The sequence below is a fragment of the Perissodus microlepis genome, chromosome 16 (genome assembly GCF_051167445.1).
Source record: "Perissodus microlepis isolate ML-2025 ecotype Zambia chromosome 16, ASM5116744v1, whole genome shotgun sequence".
NCBI classification, from domain to species: Eukaryota; Metazoa; Chordata; class Actinopteri; order Cichliformes; family Cichlidae; genus Perissodus; species Perissodus microlepis.
In genome coordinates this window covers 18,763,344-18,779,886 of record NC_140476.1, presented here as the reverse complement: position 1 = coordinate 18,779,886, position 16,543 = coordinate 18,763,344, and the positions used below count along the sequence as shown (strand labels likewise).

Here is a 16,543-nt window from a genome sequence, read left to right as displayed (position 1 = left end):
ACTCTCATTGAGTAACGTAAAGGAATACGTTACAAAATACATTTTGGGGCATATATTCTGTAATAATAATAATAATAATAATAATAATAATAATAATAATACATTTTATTTGAGGGTGCCTTTCAGAAACCCAAGGTCACCTTACAAAAAACACAATTAATAAAAGGAACAGTAGTCATAAAATACATAAAATAAGTTAAAATTACAAAACAGAGCGTGACAACAGATAAAATCAGCATTAAAGCGAATAAGCCAGTTTAAACAGATGTGTTTTGAGCTGTGTCTTAAATACGGAGAGGGAGTCAATATTTCTTAGTGCAGGAGGAAGAGAGTTCCAGAGCCGGGGAGCAGAGCGACTGAAAGCTCTGTTCCCCATAGTAAGTAAAGTAAAGTAAAAGTAAAATTTATTTATATAGCACATTTCACAGATAAAAATCACAAAGTGCTTTACAATAAGATCAGACATACAAGTTAAAATTAATTAAAAGCCCGTTTGTATAAAAATGTCTTCAGCTGCTTTTTAAAGGAGTCAGTAGAGTCTAGACAGCGTAAAGACAACGGCAGAGAGTTCCACAGCCTAGGTGCCAGTGCCTGAAAAGCCCGATCCCCACGTGTTTTAAACCTAGTACGTGGGACCACCAGTAGCCTCTGACTTGAAGACCTAAGTGCTCGGGATGAAGCATGAGGTTTCAGCAGGTCAGAGATATACTGGGGAGCTTCACCGTGCAGAGCTCTAAGCTTATTACTTATTACTAGGTTAAGCTCTAGCACTTAACCTAGTAATAAGGTGTGAGGACGGAACAGTAAGATGAATAGCAGATGATGATCTGTAGTGGAATACATTTTAAAAGTAACCTTCCCAACCATGACCATGGACCTCACGTCCTAGGTCAGCTGGCTTAGACTCATGCTTATCCCATGTCTTTCATTTCTGTGTGATCATAGCAAAACAAGCGGCACCTTCCGAAAACAACGAAAAGAATGTAAAACATCATATGATGTTTGTCAAATTTGACTATCCCCCCCCCCACCCCGCATTCCTACATTTGACTTTGAAAGTAACCTTTGCTTCCTGTTTGAACCAGAGGGCGTGGATAGCCGCAGCAACAGCAGCAATGAGCAAACCACAAGAAAGAAGACCAAATGAAGCGGATACAGTTACATGTTTTGTTTATGTTTTCACGGACAATTATTATGACAAGTCAGTGCCACTCCATGTTTTCCGTGATACCCTGTCGTTTGGTGATAATATCTGCGTTCCTGCTGACCAGAGAAGCTGCTGACGGTATGTTAAAAGTTTTTTGTACACGCTTGGATCGGCTTGGGCTGAAATGAGATAAACTTGCATGTGTCACAACGGACGGGCAGGGAAACGTGAAAATGAAAAAAAAAGTAACTGCTCATTACCAATGCGGGTCCTGGTGGTGGTGATGTAGAAACATCAAAATGATGGGATATCTGGTGGATTAATAGTGTGTACAGATCGTAGCTCTACAGCTTTAATATGTACAGTTCTATTTCTTTTTAATTTTCAGGACAGTTCATATAAACTAATAAATTCCCACTTAAGCGTGATTTTTTTCCCCCTCACTTCACCCACAGTTCATAAAATAAAACAAAAAAGTATGGTTGAGTTTTGTTTTGTTTTTGTTTTTTGTGAGAGGATTTTTCACATGAGATAAGATTATAGCAATTCACTGGGTAGTAACAAAATTTAGATATAACTCGAAAGATCTTCATGGTGGTGGGTGATGTTACAAAATTATGTCATTGTTACATTATCAGCTCAGTACACAGCCAGGGCCTGTTGGTTTTACCTTGAGTACACAAGGACGTGGGAAACTAGCAAAATGTTTTCATTTACCTTTCAGTAGTTTGTCTGTCAGCAAAGTCACACACAAAGGCAATTATCTAGTCTCCTAGAGTTGCATGAATGAGAATTTTAAGATTCTTCTTTTTCAATCTGCTGTGAAAACTTAAGCAATAGTAAGGGTGTGTTTACTAAGTCAGTAGCTGGAGCAAAGTATAATCCAGCTAGTCTACTTATTTTAGTAATATAGCCATGATTTTTGACTGCCTGTATTCAGATTACTTAATACCTAAGGTGTGCTTTATGTTAAACGTGATATCAGAAACAGATGCCAAGCTACAGCAGACTAAAGCAAGACCTGAAGTCAAGACCTGTAAATTTTATGATTTGAAAGGCACCTAATATCATTTATATTATATAGTTTCTGTAAATAGCACAAGTTTTGTTCATGTTTATTTCTTGTCAGGTCAGTGGACTGAATGTGAAAAAGAAATTTAGCACTAAAGACTGTCTTTAGTAGCACTTTTTTTCGATTTTGAAATAAAAACTTTTAATACTACCTCATGTTCCCCTCAAAATCTGAAAAGCATTTCCATATTTTCAGTGTATGTTTGAATTATTGCATCCTTAAAGTATGTGAGGTGAACATGGTTGGGGATGAAATAATTTCTGTCTTTCTAATGAGATCTTCAATGAAGTAGCTGTTAATATCAAATTTAGTATAATTAATTGAGGACCTTTTATTTTGCGTAAATTAATTTCCATGTTTTTTTCTATTAGGCCCATCTATGGCCACTAAATAATCATAGTAGGAATATTCATTCATCGGTGTGTGTGAAACAGATTAACTCTGCTTTTTGGTTCATATAAGCTTTCTCCTCATTTCTTCTCTTGGAAGCATAAATACTCTCCTCTCTTACTCTCACTCACTGTGTTTGCACAGCTGCCTGCATATCTACATCTGTTTGTTGTTTTTTACGCTTGCCCACTCCCTGATCTCTTATTCTTTTGCATGTTTCTCACACTTACATATTTCAGATGTCAGACAAAAATAACCAGAAGAAACGCATAATGCAGTGTTATTTTCAATTCAATTTCAGTTCTTGTTGCCAAGAGTGGCACAACCAGTAATTAGATTTAGGAGGGAATATGATCAGGTAGGTTTGGACAACTTTTTTCCCTTAATAAATAAAATCAGCATTTCAAAGCTGTATTCTTTTTTTATTCATTTGGGTTATTCTTATTTAATATCTGAAATATTTAACGTGACAAATATGCAAAATAACTAAGAAATCAGGAAAGCAGCAATTTCTTTGTCATAGCACTGTATTTCTGTAATTGACATAGTGTTACTCATCCAGACTAATCCAAAACAGCTGACTGGCACATCCAGGCACATGGTCAGGGAGAGCTTGGTCTGCTTTTGCTTTGTTTTCTATTTCTATTCTCACTCAGGCACTTTTATTTAATTGTTGAAAGTCAAAATAATGATCAAGATAAACAGTCAATTAAGTGTGAGTTTTAAGTGTTTAAGTGTGAAAATCTTCTTGGATGCTCTTTTGTTTTTACTTTTTCATCTGTGATCTGATCTTTCATGTACTTTCCAGCTCTCCGGGTGATTGGTGGAAGTGTGACAGTGGAACAAGGAGGTACTGCTATCTTACCGTGCCATGTCATTGATACCAACGATGACCTGACACAGATTACCTGGCAGAGGAAGACGAGAGAAAAACCTCGCAATGACAATTTCCTAACTATCCTACCCAGAGATGGACCGCAGTTTGTCAATGGACGTGATGATCGATTTAAATATATCGGGAATTTTAACAACAAAAATGGAACTCTCCAGTTATCCAATGTTACCCTGAAGGATGAAGGCAGCTACACATGCATCTTCACGTTGTTTCCCAGTGGAAATCAGAAGACTGAAATACGTCTGAACTTGCTTGGTATGAAAAAACACTTTATTTAAAATATTCTGGGTGTTTGTGTGTGAGACAGAGACAGAGTTACTTCAACCATCCTGTATGCATGGTGATTTATTTGTGTGCTCTAACTCTCCTAGTGCCTCCTTTCACAAACATCAAACACAACCTTCCAACTTTGGGCACAGAAGAGGTTTTATTTGCTACCTGCACGGCTGCTGGCTCTAGGCCTCCTGCAGAGGTGAGGTGGCTCACTGGTGCTTTGGGAGACAAAGTGAGGACGACAACAAATTCCACCCAGTATGACAACGGTACGACTACCACAGTCAGCTCTCTGTTTGGCGTTCCTACGAGAGAGATTAATGGTCACCAGGTCCAGTGTGTCATCAGTGGTGACTCCCTGACTAAAGAAGAAAGTCTGCCCTTCACCATACAGGTCTACTGTGAGTATCAGCTGCGGATGTAGTTTATTATTTGTCTTTTGTTGTGTCACTGTTGATTTTAATTGTTTAACCAAGTTGTAGCATGTCTGCCACTATGAACCCCCCCCCCCACACACACACACACACATGCACCTTGCACACGCTGTTTCTTTATCACAGTGTTTTTATTTACATTTTCTACACTGTTATTTGCTTTACAGCACTGTCCCCCAACTCTGTCTATGCTGTCCTCTCCCTGTCCGCTCAGCGTTTTCTCCCAATGCACCATTTTGCTGCTGTGTAGAAACAGGGGAGGTATAATTAGATATTGGCTGTCAACTGTTCTATCCTGCCTCCTCTGGCACTGAGGCTATGTCCAGTCTGCGCCACAGCCCACAGCCCACATCCAGCTGCCATAAAAATATTTTTAATACACATCCAGGACTTGCTAAGTTTTTTTTTTTTTCTTTCTTCATATACGATTGTGACATTTCCCCTGCTCTCATGACTTTGTCTCCTGGTTGTGGCAGTCAATGTTATGTCACAACAGATTAAGAAAGAATTTCTGAAAGATAAGCAGAGCAAAAGTCAAGACAAAATGAGGATATCTAGGTTGATACAAAGGCTATTGTTACGCCATTAGTGTTAAAGACTAAATAATACTTAAAGTGGGTGTTTTGTTTTTTGGACTGTCAGATGAAAGACAAAATACCAAGTACCAAAATAATTGATCTTTACTGAGGTCAATATACCTCAATTTGGAGTTTTTGGCTACCTTGAATGAGCTTAGTTTACCTGAACTGAGGCATCGAAAAAAGTCAAAACTTAACACTCATTTTGTCAGAGACATGCTGACTGTCAGTAGCTACAGTTAATGGACTGAGCTGTGCCAGAAATCCAAGGTAATGCTCTCTCAGCAGGCCTTCATCCCTCAATACCAATCCATGACCATTTCAGTGACACAGCACTGTCCTGCAGTGTTACCAACCTTCAGTTTTTTTAGTTGAAGGTGTTTGTAATTGAGTCAGTGACATATTTAAATCACTATGAAGGGATCACTCCTTGATCTAAATGACAAGTAACCAAGATTTATGGATTTGTGTGCCATAATAGGATTCAAACATATGTGAAATCATTAATATTTCCTTAGTTCAGGATTAACACACTTTTCTCTATATCTTTTGCAGTCTCACCCACAGAAGTGAACATTAGAGTGATTTCAGAGGACTCGTTTGAGTGTGTGACAGAAGCCAACCCAAATGCAATATTTAACTGGAGCAGGTAAAGTCATTTGAATAATTACTGACTGTGTGTGTGTGTGTGTGTGTGTGTGTGTGTATGGTGAGTGGCAGGTCAGGCAGGACTCGTGTAAGAGTTATTCTCATGTGAAATGCAAACTGCTTCTAATGCAGATTATTTCCATAAATGCAGCAACTGTCAAATTTGATGTAGCCTACTCCCATGGAAAAGATCACAAAGTAAATTAAATAAAAACTCTGTTAAAGCTGGGCAAAGTTGGATACTATTGCATTAGATACCATGGTGTAGTAGTTTACACATTCGTACGTGAAATCTCGCTGGTTTGAGACCAGGAGGAGACCTCTGCAAGCTCAAATATTCAGAGCCATCCACTGTCACAACTGCTTGTGAAAAGGGAAACACTGAATAATAATTGTGTTTGTGAAGTTTTTTTTCACCTGAATAGACTTGATGCCATAAGTTTTGTTGGTGGTGGTGGTTTTTTTTTTTCCTTTCACTGACAGTGATCTCTTTCCAGGAGATAAATGTGCAAACACATTTGAATTTTAGTTGAAGATGCTCAGAGAATTCTAGTCTTCAGCGTAAACTATAGGAATCCCAAAGGCATGGCTGTTAATATGTGGATGGTCCGAACTGAGTGAATATGTTTTTGTAAAGTTACAAAAAAAAAAGCGGAGGCCAAAAATCCAGAAAGCTTCAACAACAAGAAAATCCAATGATTGAGAATGAACATTGTGTTGAAAGTCAAGCTAGCAACCCAACCAAGAGTACAACTCCCCTTGCTCACTAGTCCCATGACAGGCCTACCTGTATCACTCAAACTCATCAGCTGTTGTTGGTTAACTAACATTTATTGTCAACCTCTGACAACATGCAAAAAAGAAGTACAACAAAATGTCCACAACCTAGGCTATAAAACAAGCCTATAATTGAAGACTGCTACTACTAATCATTCTGTGGTTTAAAAGCAAAAATAAAAATAGTGGTTCAACCCTCCTTTTGATGATATCCAGTTAAACATATCTGATCATCTTTTCTACTCAAGTCAATGTGCAGTGACAGGATAGGAAAACTGCATTCAAAAAGCCACATAAAATGATCTGCTGTAGCCTATTGCAATTGCTGTGCAATAGTCAAGAGACATTGTGACTTGACTGAAAAAAATGTTGCAAATAAAAAGAAAAGTGTTTTGTCATTGGAACTCTGGAGGATTGCAGAGGCCGTTTTAGATCAGCAGACAGAAGCTGAAAGACTGTTGACACATAGTTTCACTTATCATTGTCCACTTATCTAGTTCAGGGTCATGCGTGTGGGGGCTGGGGCCTGTCCTAGTTGCTATAATGGTAAGAGACGCGTCACCAGCTTACTAAAACAGAGAACCAGTAACTGCATGTCTTTGCCCTGTGGGAGGAAGCCGGAGTAGCTGGTGAACCCGTGAACCCGTGCAAATATGAGAATAACAAACAAACTCCCCATAGAAAGGCTGGACAGAGATATTTAAAAAAATAGAAACTAAATAATGAATCATCTGGTCACGTGGTGTACTCAAAATCCAAATTAAGTGATTTTTAACTGCCTGTGCCAGAAACTAATATTAAAAAAAAAGGTTTTTGTGCTTTTGTTTAATATTACTTTTGGCTTATTTAGTGCTTTTCTGTTATCATTTTGCTTTTAGTTGTGTTGTGTTAAGTCTTGTATATGTCAGGGCTCTAGACTAACATTCTTCTTAGGTGCACCCAAGTCTTTCTACCGCATCGCTTAACACTGCAGTTTTAAATGTTCACTTTTTTTTGAAAATTGCTATCCATGCAGACAATATTGATTTGTAAATAATTAACTAACAATCTTGTCAACACAAAGTTCTTTATTTGGAGCACAGTTTTACAAGAAAGATAAGTTACTGAAAAAGTGCTAGTGCTTAAAGTGCTTCTCTGAGCTGAAATTTAAACTTCAAACACCTCAAGATGTATTAAATAAAAAGAAAAGCTAAATTAAAAGGGCCTTAAAGTGTCTCAAAGGCTTCAAACCGAACATCTCAATATCTGAACATCTGAACAGCTTGATATCTTATGGACTGTCCTCCATTGCAGTCCTTAGGTGGCCAGCTTGAATGTGTCTGCGATGACACCTATAAACTGGGTGCACGCAACATCATTACTGTACGATGGGTTTACGTTAAAGCCATTTTCTTGTGAAGAATTTTTTTGGACTTGAACTTAGTGAACAGAATTTCTTCTTTGGCAATATTGTAGGCAATATTAAACGTAATCATCATCTCGGCTTCCTCTGACGACCTGTTTACTGCTGCCTGCCACTGAAAGGCAGTGGGGAGAGGGGACACTGGGGCAGTGCATTTATCGCAGCATATAATCTGTTTTCTGAATACACTGTGCTTTTTCAGCGTTTCAGTCTGAAACGTATTAGCAACAGTCACAAATGCAGTATTGCTGGTGTTCTGACAAACCATGCTACTTTGGCAAAACCTCCTACCTTATGTACTTTATGCACATGCGCAGAAACAATGGGTATGATAGTTTGTCAGGTAGGATGGATTCCCAGAACATCCGGCCATGGTCTTTCCACACTCACGACAGTAAATGCAGTGCATCACGTTGTCAGCTTTACTGTATCTTAGCCAGGGAAACTGGTCAAGCCACTCTGTTTGAAATTTATACACTTTCCCCCTTTTACTTTCAGTGGGCTCTGGCTCGGAGTCAATCGTATGTGGCTCATTATCTGATGCCGCCTCTGGACTAGTGTTAGACATAACCTAAGAGCTTGATGGTTCCGTGTCAGAACACTGGCTATGAATTTCAGACGGATCAGGCCTTAACAAAAAAGTTATAATTCGTTGTCTTCATCTTTTCTCATTACCCACAGTTATATCAACTTCTATCGGGCCTAGGCTACTCACCTCTCTCTCCATCCGCCTGCACTTTCAAACGTACACATGCAGGCCTATAGGAATATCTGTACCACGGCCAATCAGAGAGGTCCCGCCCTTGACTATCTCTGATTGGTTTAGAGCACGATATAGGCATATTGTGTCTGTTGTTGACCACACGGAGACTTTTTTTTCTTACTCAAGCAGCTGGTTGCATTGGTGCCATTGAGAAATTAGAGCCCTGCATGTTTTCTATCCTTTCCCAGTGTTTCCCTCAATGTTAAGTTGGTATATGTAGGTTTTTATTTAACCTTTGTATTAGTTACTTACTGTTTTATTTTGATACTCATTTTTTCTGAGCTTTGTGTTCCTTCAGTGTGTTTGTGTCTGTTGTGTCCACCTGTGTTTAGTCTTTCAACCTACCAGGCTGGACTGGTAATCTGGCATACCAGGCATTTTCCCAGTGTGCCAGGACACTTCTGGGCCGATGGGTCAATATCATTTTTTTTCTTTGACAGTGCTAGCAACAAGGTGTTGTTGCTAGCACTGTCCATGGAGAAATGCATGACAAGGGACAGTAGTCCCAAAAATGTAGGGAGAAAGAAAGAGAGGAAGATGTAATTATGGTGGTAAGAAAACAGTTGGAGGGAATTAATTAGGAAGTTAAAAATTTAAGTAAAACCATCACCACGAGCCACTGCTAATAGCTAAATACACATGTATACATGAGTAAAATAAATTATTTTTTCCTTTTTGTTGTGTTTCAGTATTTGGATCCTTATTCTGCAATCAGTAATGGCTGTATGAAGTTTCATGAAGCATTAAAGCTTTTCATCCACTTGGTAAACTCATGGGCCAAAGCTGCATTGTGCTTCACTTGCTCTACTGTGCCAACAAGTGGACAATAAATGTAAAACAGAGTGAATATAATAAGACTGTGTTGATTTGAGTAAATGAATGATCTTTGTTGTGCCCAAACATGAATTCTAAGCTTAATAATATGGTGTTTATTTTTATGATATAATGGTGGGATCAAAAGGGAAAATGGAAACAATTGGGAGAGGGTTGTGATGTGAATGTGCCTGGCTGCCTCTACCCCCTCGGATCTTGTTTTTCAGGGAGTCATGTAATTAGGTAAAAATTAAATAATGTAATGTTTTGGTGTGAGCAAGGAAAGTGCAACACAAAAAGCTAATGACTAAAATTAATTTGCATTTTTGCAAAACTCACATTGTTTTGCCCTCTCTGTACATTTCATGTAGAGTCTTGTTCGTGTTTTTTCCAGATCTGGACAGTCTTTGCCACAGCCTGGTTTCAAAGTAGACGGTGCAAAGCTACAACTGCTGAGTCTGACCTCTGATCTAAATGGCCTCTATCAGTGTGAAGCATCTAACGCATATGGACGTAAACATGGTCAGCTCTATGTGCGTGTTGCAGCAGGTGAGGTCAGCTTGGATTTAGCTGTGTAGTTTGTCCAAATCTTTCTGGATTTGTTTCTGAGTTTTTATTTGAGCTTTTGCTGGTGTTGCTTCATTCTGATCTTGTTCTGAACACCAACTAGCTTGAAGAGATTGGCTTAAAGTATAAACAGCATGAAACTGAGAAGTGAATGAATGGATGACTCAAGCGCCACTCAGTGCAATACATCGTTTTAACTCAGGCCACCATTACAAGCTCAAAACATGTACCAGCTTGCATTGTTGGGAAGGTTACTTTTAAAATGTATTCCACTACAGATTACAGAATACATGCCCCAAAATGTATTTCATAACATATTTCGTTACCTGTAACGTAGAGTAACGTATTCTGAATGCTTTGGATTATTTAATATATTAGCAAGCTTTTTACAACTACATGAATTGTAGGGGCGACCGTGGTGCAGGAGGTTGGGAAGCGCATCTGTAACCGGAAGGTCGCCGGTTCGATCCCCGGGCTCTCTGTCCTGGTCGTTGTGTCCTTGGGCAAGACACTTTACCCTACCGCCTACTGGTGATGGCCAGAGGGGCCGATGGCGCGATATGGCAGCCTCGCTTCTGTCAGTCTGCCCCAGGGCAGCTGTGGCTACAACTGTAGCTTGCCTCCACCAGTGTGTGAATGTGAGAGTGAATGAATAATGGAATTGTAAAGCGCTTTGGGTGCCTTGAAAAGCGCTATATAAATCCAATCCGTTATTATTATTTATTACTATTGCTGAAGGTTACTCGCATACCAATACCAACTAGATTTTTAAATCTTAACATAAAATGAGTAACGGTAGGGTGGACATTAGGTTTTTGCAGCGATCTCCTATAGAAAAATATTCTGTGTGTATATAAAACAGGTCCGCGGCTCCGAACCGTAGTAAAGGGACCTCTGGCTAATACGTCGGGTTCCGTGTCGGGCTCGTAGCCGAAAACTTTACTTTGTTGTCTGGGTCAACTTTGCCAGTGAGAGACATTGAAAGGCTGCTCCAATAGAAGAAAGAAGGAGAAAAACATGAACACAGTGTACATTCGAGTCTGAATAGCTTACTTACAACTGGGCTACACTGACCAAGAGGTTACATTCTTTAGGGCTATGCCTGTAACACTCTGCCTACTGCCTTCATATTAAATAATTTTTTGAACAATATTTTTTTAAATATTTCTTTGCTTCATTATGCGGGCCGCAGGTAGAGGTGACATGGGCCGCGAGATTGAGACCCAGGCATTAGAGCCTCTTAATGCGTGTTTTGTTTGGGTTTCCACCGGCATGGAATTACCAAAAATAGAGAGGGGACAGCCTAACATATGAAACAGGAAAAGACATCCGTGTAATCCCTTTATGTCAACAAAGTAACTGTATTCGGAATACTACCTTTTTAAACGGTAACTGTAACAGAATACAGTTACCCATATTTTGTATTTTAAATACGTAACGCCGGTACGTGTATTCTGTTACTCCCAAAAACTGCCAGCTTGCTTCTTTCATGGTCATATTAAGTTTGTCTTTTATTTTTGTACCTCACCTGCCAGCAGATGGAAGTTTTTAAATATGTTGAGTCCAGGTGTAGAATGATTTTGGAATACAGCCAAGCCACCTGAGGTGTCCTATTGCCATTTAGAAGACTTGCAATACTGTCTGAGTCATCTAAATGCGAAATATAAAACTAAAAGCCATGAAAGGGAAAGAGAACAACATTAGTCTAATTATATTCTTCCTTCTTGTGTCCCTGTAGGAGCATGTTCTGCTGCTTGGGCCTTATTTGGTATTTTGCTTACTCTGAATGTGATTGGGGTTGCAGCATGCTTCTTTAAATCTGGCTGTTTTCAAAGGTACTCGGAACAGCAACACTTCATACACTTAATATGTAGTTCTCCTGATATTAAACCATATACACATAATGTTCAAATAGGTCTAAAGGTTTTTGATCATTTGAAATAAACAATCAAATGCAATAGAGAGAAAGACTGTCAGCTTTAATTGTAAGTAACAGTATGTGTGAAATGTTATACATATATACAGGGTGGGCCATTTATATGGATACACCGTAATAAAAAACAATGGTGTGCTTGGTTTCAACGTAACTTTATTCTTTCATGAGTTATTTACAAGTTTCTCTTTGTTCACAGCCATTGACATGTCGAAGAGGTTAACATGTGAGGAGCGGATTGAAATTGTGTTGATATCTGGTGAACGCAGTAACCGGGTCATTGCAGCAGATTTCAATGCAAGACACCCTACGAGACCACCCATCTCCCATGCTACAGTCAGCAAATTGCTTGCTAAGTTTCGTGAAACTGGTTCAGTGTTGGATTTGCCAAAATGTGGACGCAAGAAAACTGTCACTAATGAAGAAACATCAGTGGCTGTCCTAGCTTCATTCAGCAAGAGCCCACAGTGTAGCACTCACCACATGTCACTGGAGAGTGGCATTAGTCGAACATCCCTTCGGCGGATATTAGCTACTCACAAATGGCACCCTTACAAACTCCAGCTACTGCAGGATCTCAACGAGGATCGGCGCACAGAATTTGCAGAATGGGCAAAACAAAAATTGGTACAGGACCCTCAGTTCAGTGATGAGGCAAACTTTTATGTGAATGGTGAAGTTAACAAACAAAACCACCGCTATTGGTCTGACACTAACCCACATTGGATGGATCCCTCCAAGACTGTTGGAAGAACAAAAGTGATGGTTTGGTGTGGTATATGGTCTATGACTTTGGCATTGTACTTCTGTCATGTAATCTTTAGATAAACAATATTTCAACCCAGACATTATACAACATTGTTTATTATAACACAGCAAAAAAAATTTAATTACTGCAATTCAGCAAGTAATAATTAATATTAATCGAATTTAAAAAGAAAAAAAAGACATATCACACTTGATTTGGGACAGTGACATTGTAGACCCTCTGCTGAATTGCTCTCCGTCCTCTAAAAGAAACAAAATAACAAATATGTTAACTTCTTCCTTATTCCTTGCATTCATTATCTTGTTTGCCATCTATTGACTGTGTCAAGTGCCATACACATTATGAATAAATTTGTTTCCATTTTTATCACTTAACTTGGCCTTCCACTTTGAGATGTAGATTGGTATAATGAGCCCATAATATGTGCTTCAGCTTCTGCTTGAAGTGTTTGCTCAGTTGACATCTCCATCAGTGATTAATAAATTCCCTCCCTCTTCTCCCAGAAACATTTTGTTGAACATTATTCATGAGCACTAGAAATGTTGCAATAATGAAAACGTGTTCTTCAAGGTGACGCAATATAAACTCCAAATTATTTCTACCATTTGCAGTTTGAACAGCTGTCGGAAAACAGTTGTCAAGCTCTACAAAGTACTGAAATAGTTCAGCTGATGCCATTTTATAAAGGCAGAGAATTCAGAAAAACTTCATCTCTAAACATGAGGTTCATACATTCTATATATTCAAGTTTCATTCTATGTATTCAAGTTTCATTCTATATATGCTGTGCTATAAATTAAATAGGTAAAATGTACGGAGAGGATTCCAAGTGTCGCTTATGAGGAAAAGCTCATAATCTGAAAAGTACAACATCCTCTTTAAGACACTGAGAATTTAATCTCATGTACTACTGATGTTTATTTTTGATTTAACATGACTTATAAACAGAGATGGGCAGTATCTGATTACTTTTTTCAGGTAACGAGTAAAGTAAGGGATTACTATTGCAAAAACGGTAATTAGATTACCGTTACTTTCCCGTAGGAACGCTGCGTTACTGCGTTACTAAAACCGTGATTTTTTTGCGAGAATGTCTCATGACAGTGACGTAAGCGAGTGCGACAGCTGTGTGCAGATCAACAGTGGATCGAGTGCGGGAGAGAGTATGAAGAGACTAAAAAGAAAAAGAGACTTTTCCATTTGATTACATTTTGTATAATGGATTATGCAGAAAAAGTAGAATTGGGCTGAAAGATCTATCACTTTATCACCTATTCAGGTTGTAAATCGTGTTTTTAAAAAGTAACTAAGTAACTGAGTAATTAATTACTTTTGAAAATAAGTAATCAGTAAAGTAACGGGATTACTTTTTTGGGGAAGTAATCGGTAATTAGTTACTGATTACTTTTTTCAAGTAACTTGACCAACACTGCTTATAAATATAAATTCATTTCAGCCAAATACAGTAAGGATGATTGGACAGTGTCTGACAGTATATATGGACAATGATCCAACACACAGTACAAAAAAACCCAGGAGTTTTTGAAGGTAGAGCAGGATTCTGCATTGACCGACTCTGACTCTTCTATTACTCCGATTTTCAGCATTTCAGCCAATTTCCTCGGAACAATTTGCCTTTTATGTTCAGATCGCCTGTAGGGCGTAAACGCACCATCACGCCAGGCTGTTTCAAAATTATGCTCGATGAGCGATGTTTGGCTGGACAGGGGGGAGAACATGTCTGCAAAGCGCTGTTGCAACTTGGCAACATCTGCTCTCAGGGCCTGTGTGAGATGGTTATCACAATGGAGGGAGGCAGGAATGATGGAATTTGGCACCTCCGACCCCAACTCATCTCTTTCCTTCACCAGGCTCACCAGAGAAGCGGGGCTTATATTCTAACAACAACGGCACTATAGGATACCTGTGAATATCACCATGAGCACACTTCACCTCCACCCACTCTGCCTGCAGCAATGCCTCGGGGTGAACCAAGCTTTGGTACACGAGGGTCTGCGTACAGCCCGTGTCCACCAAAGCATGGCATATAGTAGTTCAATTGCCACCACACTGTGGCCATCCCCTTGGCATGGCTCAGGAGCCTTCTGGATTTCCTTCTTGTAAGGTGAACCCATGCACACAATGGCTGTGTTCACAGTTCTCAGTGTTTATTGTAATGTTAAACACACAATGCCATAGTCCCCACTCAGGGCTGGTCTCAGCTCACACACCCGCGCGCGTCTCTTGTTTCACTATAAAAGGAAAAGAGACTGTCATCAGTTCAGTCACCACCACCTGTGGCCTCACCTGCCTCCTGTCACCGCCCCTTTGAGCTCACTGCACACCCCTTCCCTTGCAGCTGAGCCAGGGACCACACCTCCGCCACACTGCTGTTCTCGAGATACAATTGCAAATTCATTACTTCCCTGTTTAGACTGCCTGCACTGTAAATAAATGCACTGAACTGTCGATTTGTGAGTCTGCATTTTGAGTCCTTCCGACCACCCACCATGACAGTAACGGGACTAAAACATTCCAGGAAGATCAACTTTATTTTCATTGATTCACAGAATATCTTCCCAAAAGTCTTGGGGATCATCAAGATGTTTTCTGGCAAATGTGAGACCAGCCATTGTGTTCCCTTTGCTCAGCAGTCAGTGGTTTTCTCCTTGAACTCTCCCAAGAATGCAATTTTTGCCCAAAAGAGCCTGTCTGAGTTTTTTATGCATGCACTAATTTTATGCATAGTTTCTTTGGTTAATGTGAGCGAGATTCTGAAAAAGTATTTGGGTGAGTTCAGGATGTACAGCATGATAGTTCTTAAATAAAATGTTTGAGGGTAAAATATTGTGATTTCACATTCAGCTATTGTTATGTGGTTGTTTTTATTTTTTTTTTTAAACTGAACCTTCATTTAACAGGTAACAGGTTAAAAAGGCACCAGCTGGACAACGCTTGAAGGTTGACGCCGAAGAGAACAACAACAATTCTTCCCAGAGATACGATAACAAGAATGAACTGACTGTCTTGCCCTATTCCTCAAGGCCACCTGCGTAGGCTGCGAACTGTTGATCTACGCCTAATAGGTGAAAGGACACTCTCTCAGGCTGAACACAGGATACACATCCCCACACACGTACACTGATACCCAGCCAACATTTATATGTGGGGCCCATATGGTTTGGAAATGGGCTGGAAAATGGGCCCCATATAGGATTGTCCGCGGGTTCCGTAATGGCCCCATATTAAATGCCCATATAGGTGTTATGTTAGGAAAATCTGGGAACTAAATGGGCCCCAACTGGGCAAAGTACACAGAAACCCACCTGGGCCCCATCTTTCAAGTTTTTTGTGGGTACCATGTGGGCACCACATAGGCTAAAAAGTGGGTTTTAAGTGGGATTGTCCGCGGGTTCCATAATGGCCCCATTTTATAAGCCCATCTCGGTGTTATATTGGTAAAATCTGGGAACTAAATGGGCCCCAACTGGGCAAAGTACACAGAAACCCACCTAGGCCCGATCTTTCAAGTTTCTTGTGGGTACCATGTGGTTACCACATAGGCTACAAAGTGGGTTTTAAGTGGGATTGTCCGCGGGTTCCGTAATGGCCCCATTTTATAAACCCATCTCGGTGTTCTATTGGTAAAATCTGGGAACTAAATGGGCCCCAACTAGGCAAAGTACACAGAAACCCACCCGGGCCCCACCTTTCAAGTTGTTTTGTGGGTACCATGTGAGTACCACATAGGCTAAAAAGTGGGTTTTAAGTGGGATTGTCCGCGGGTTCCATAATGGCCCCATTTTATAAGCCCATCTCGGTGTTATATAGGTAAAATCTGGGAACTAAATGGACCCCAACTGGGCAAAGTACACTGAAACCCACCTAGGCCCCATTTTTCAAGTTCTTAGTGGGTACAACATGAGGAAAACATGAGCTAAAAAGTTGGAATGGCATTAGCAGTGGGTTCTGTATTTGCATCTTACTTCTAGTTTGAATTGACTAAGTTCTGGCACTGAGTGGGCCCCATGTAGTAAAACAGTCACAAAATCAATTTTTCAGACGGCTAATACGGGTTCTGT

The 16,543-nt window shown here is 39.8% G+C and overlaps 1 protein-coding gene across 2 annotated transcripts; it reads left to right on the top strand.

Moving 5' to 3' along the window:
* The first annotated feature begins 891 nt into the window (after window positions 1–891).
* On the top strand, window positions 892–13,624 carry LOC146370744 (poliovirus receptor-like). Of its 2 annotated transcripts, XM_084907934.1 has the most exons (7): window positions 893–1,285; window positions 3,418–3,759; window positions 3,876–4,178; window positions 5,345–5,438; window positions 9,587–9,741; window positions 11,498–11,594; window positions 11,892–12,003. In XM_084907934.1, the coding sequence occupies exons 1-7, from the start codon at window positions 1,144–1,146 to the stop codon at window positions 11,896–11,898; spliced, it is 1,140 nt and encodes a 379-aa protein (XP_084764060.1). In that variant the 5' UTR covers window positions 893–1,143; the 3' UTR covers window positions 11,899–12,003. The 2 variants fall into 2 exon arrangements, with proteins under 2 accessions (XP_084764059.1, XP_084764060.1); XM_084907933.1 differs by lacking the exon at window positions 11,498–11,594 and having other exon boundaries at window positions 892–1,285; window positions 11,892–13,624.
* Window positions 13,625–16,543: the final 2,919 nt, after the last annotated feature.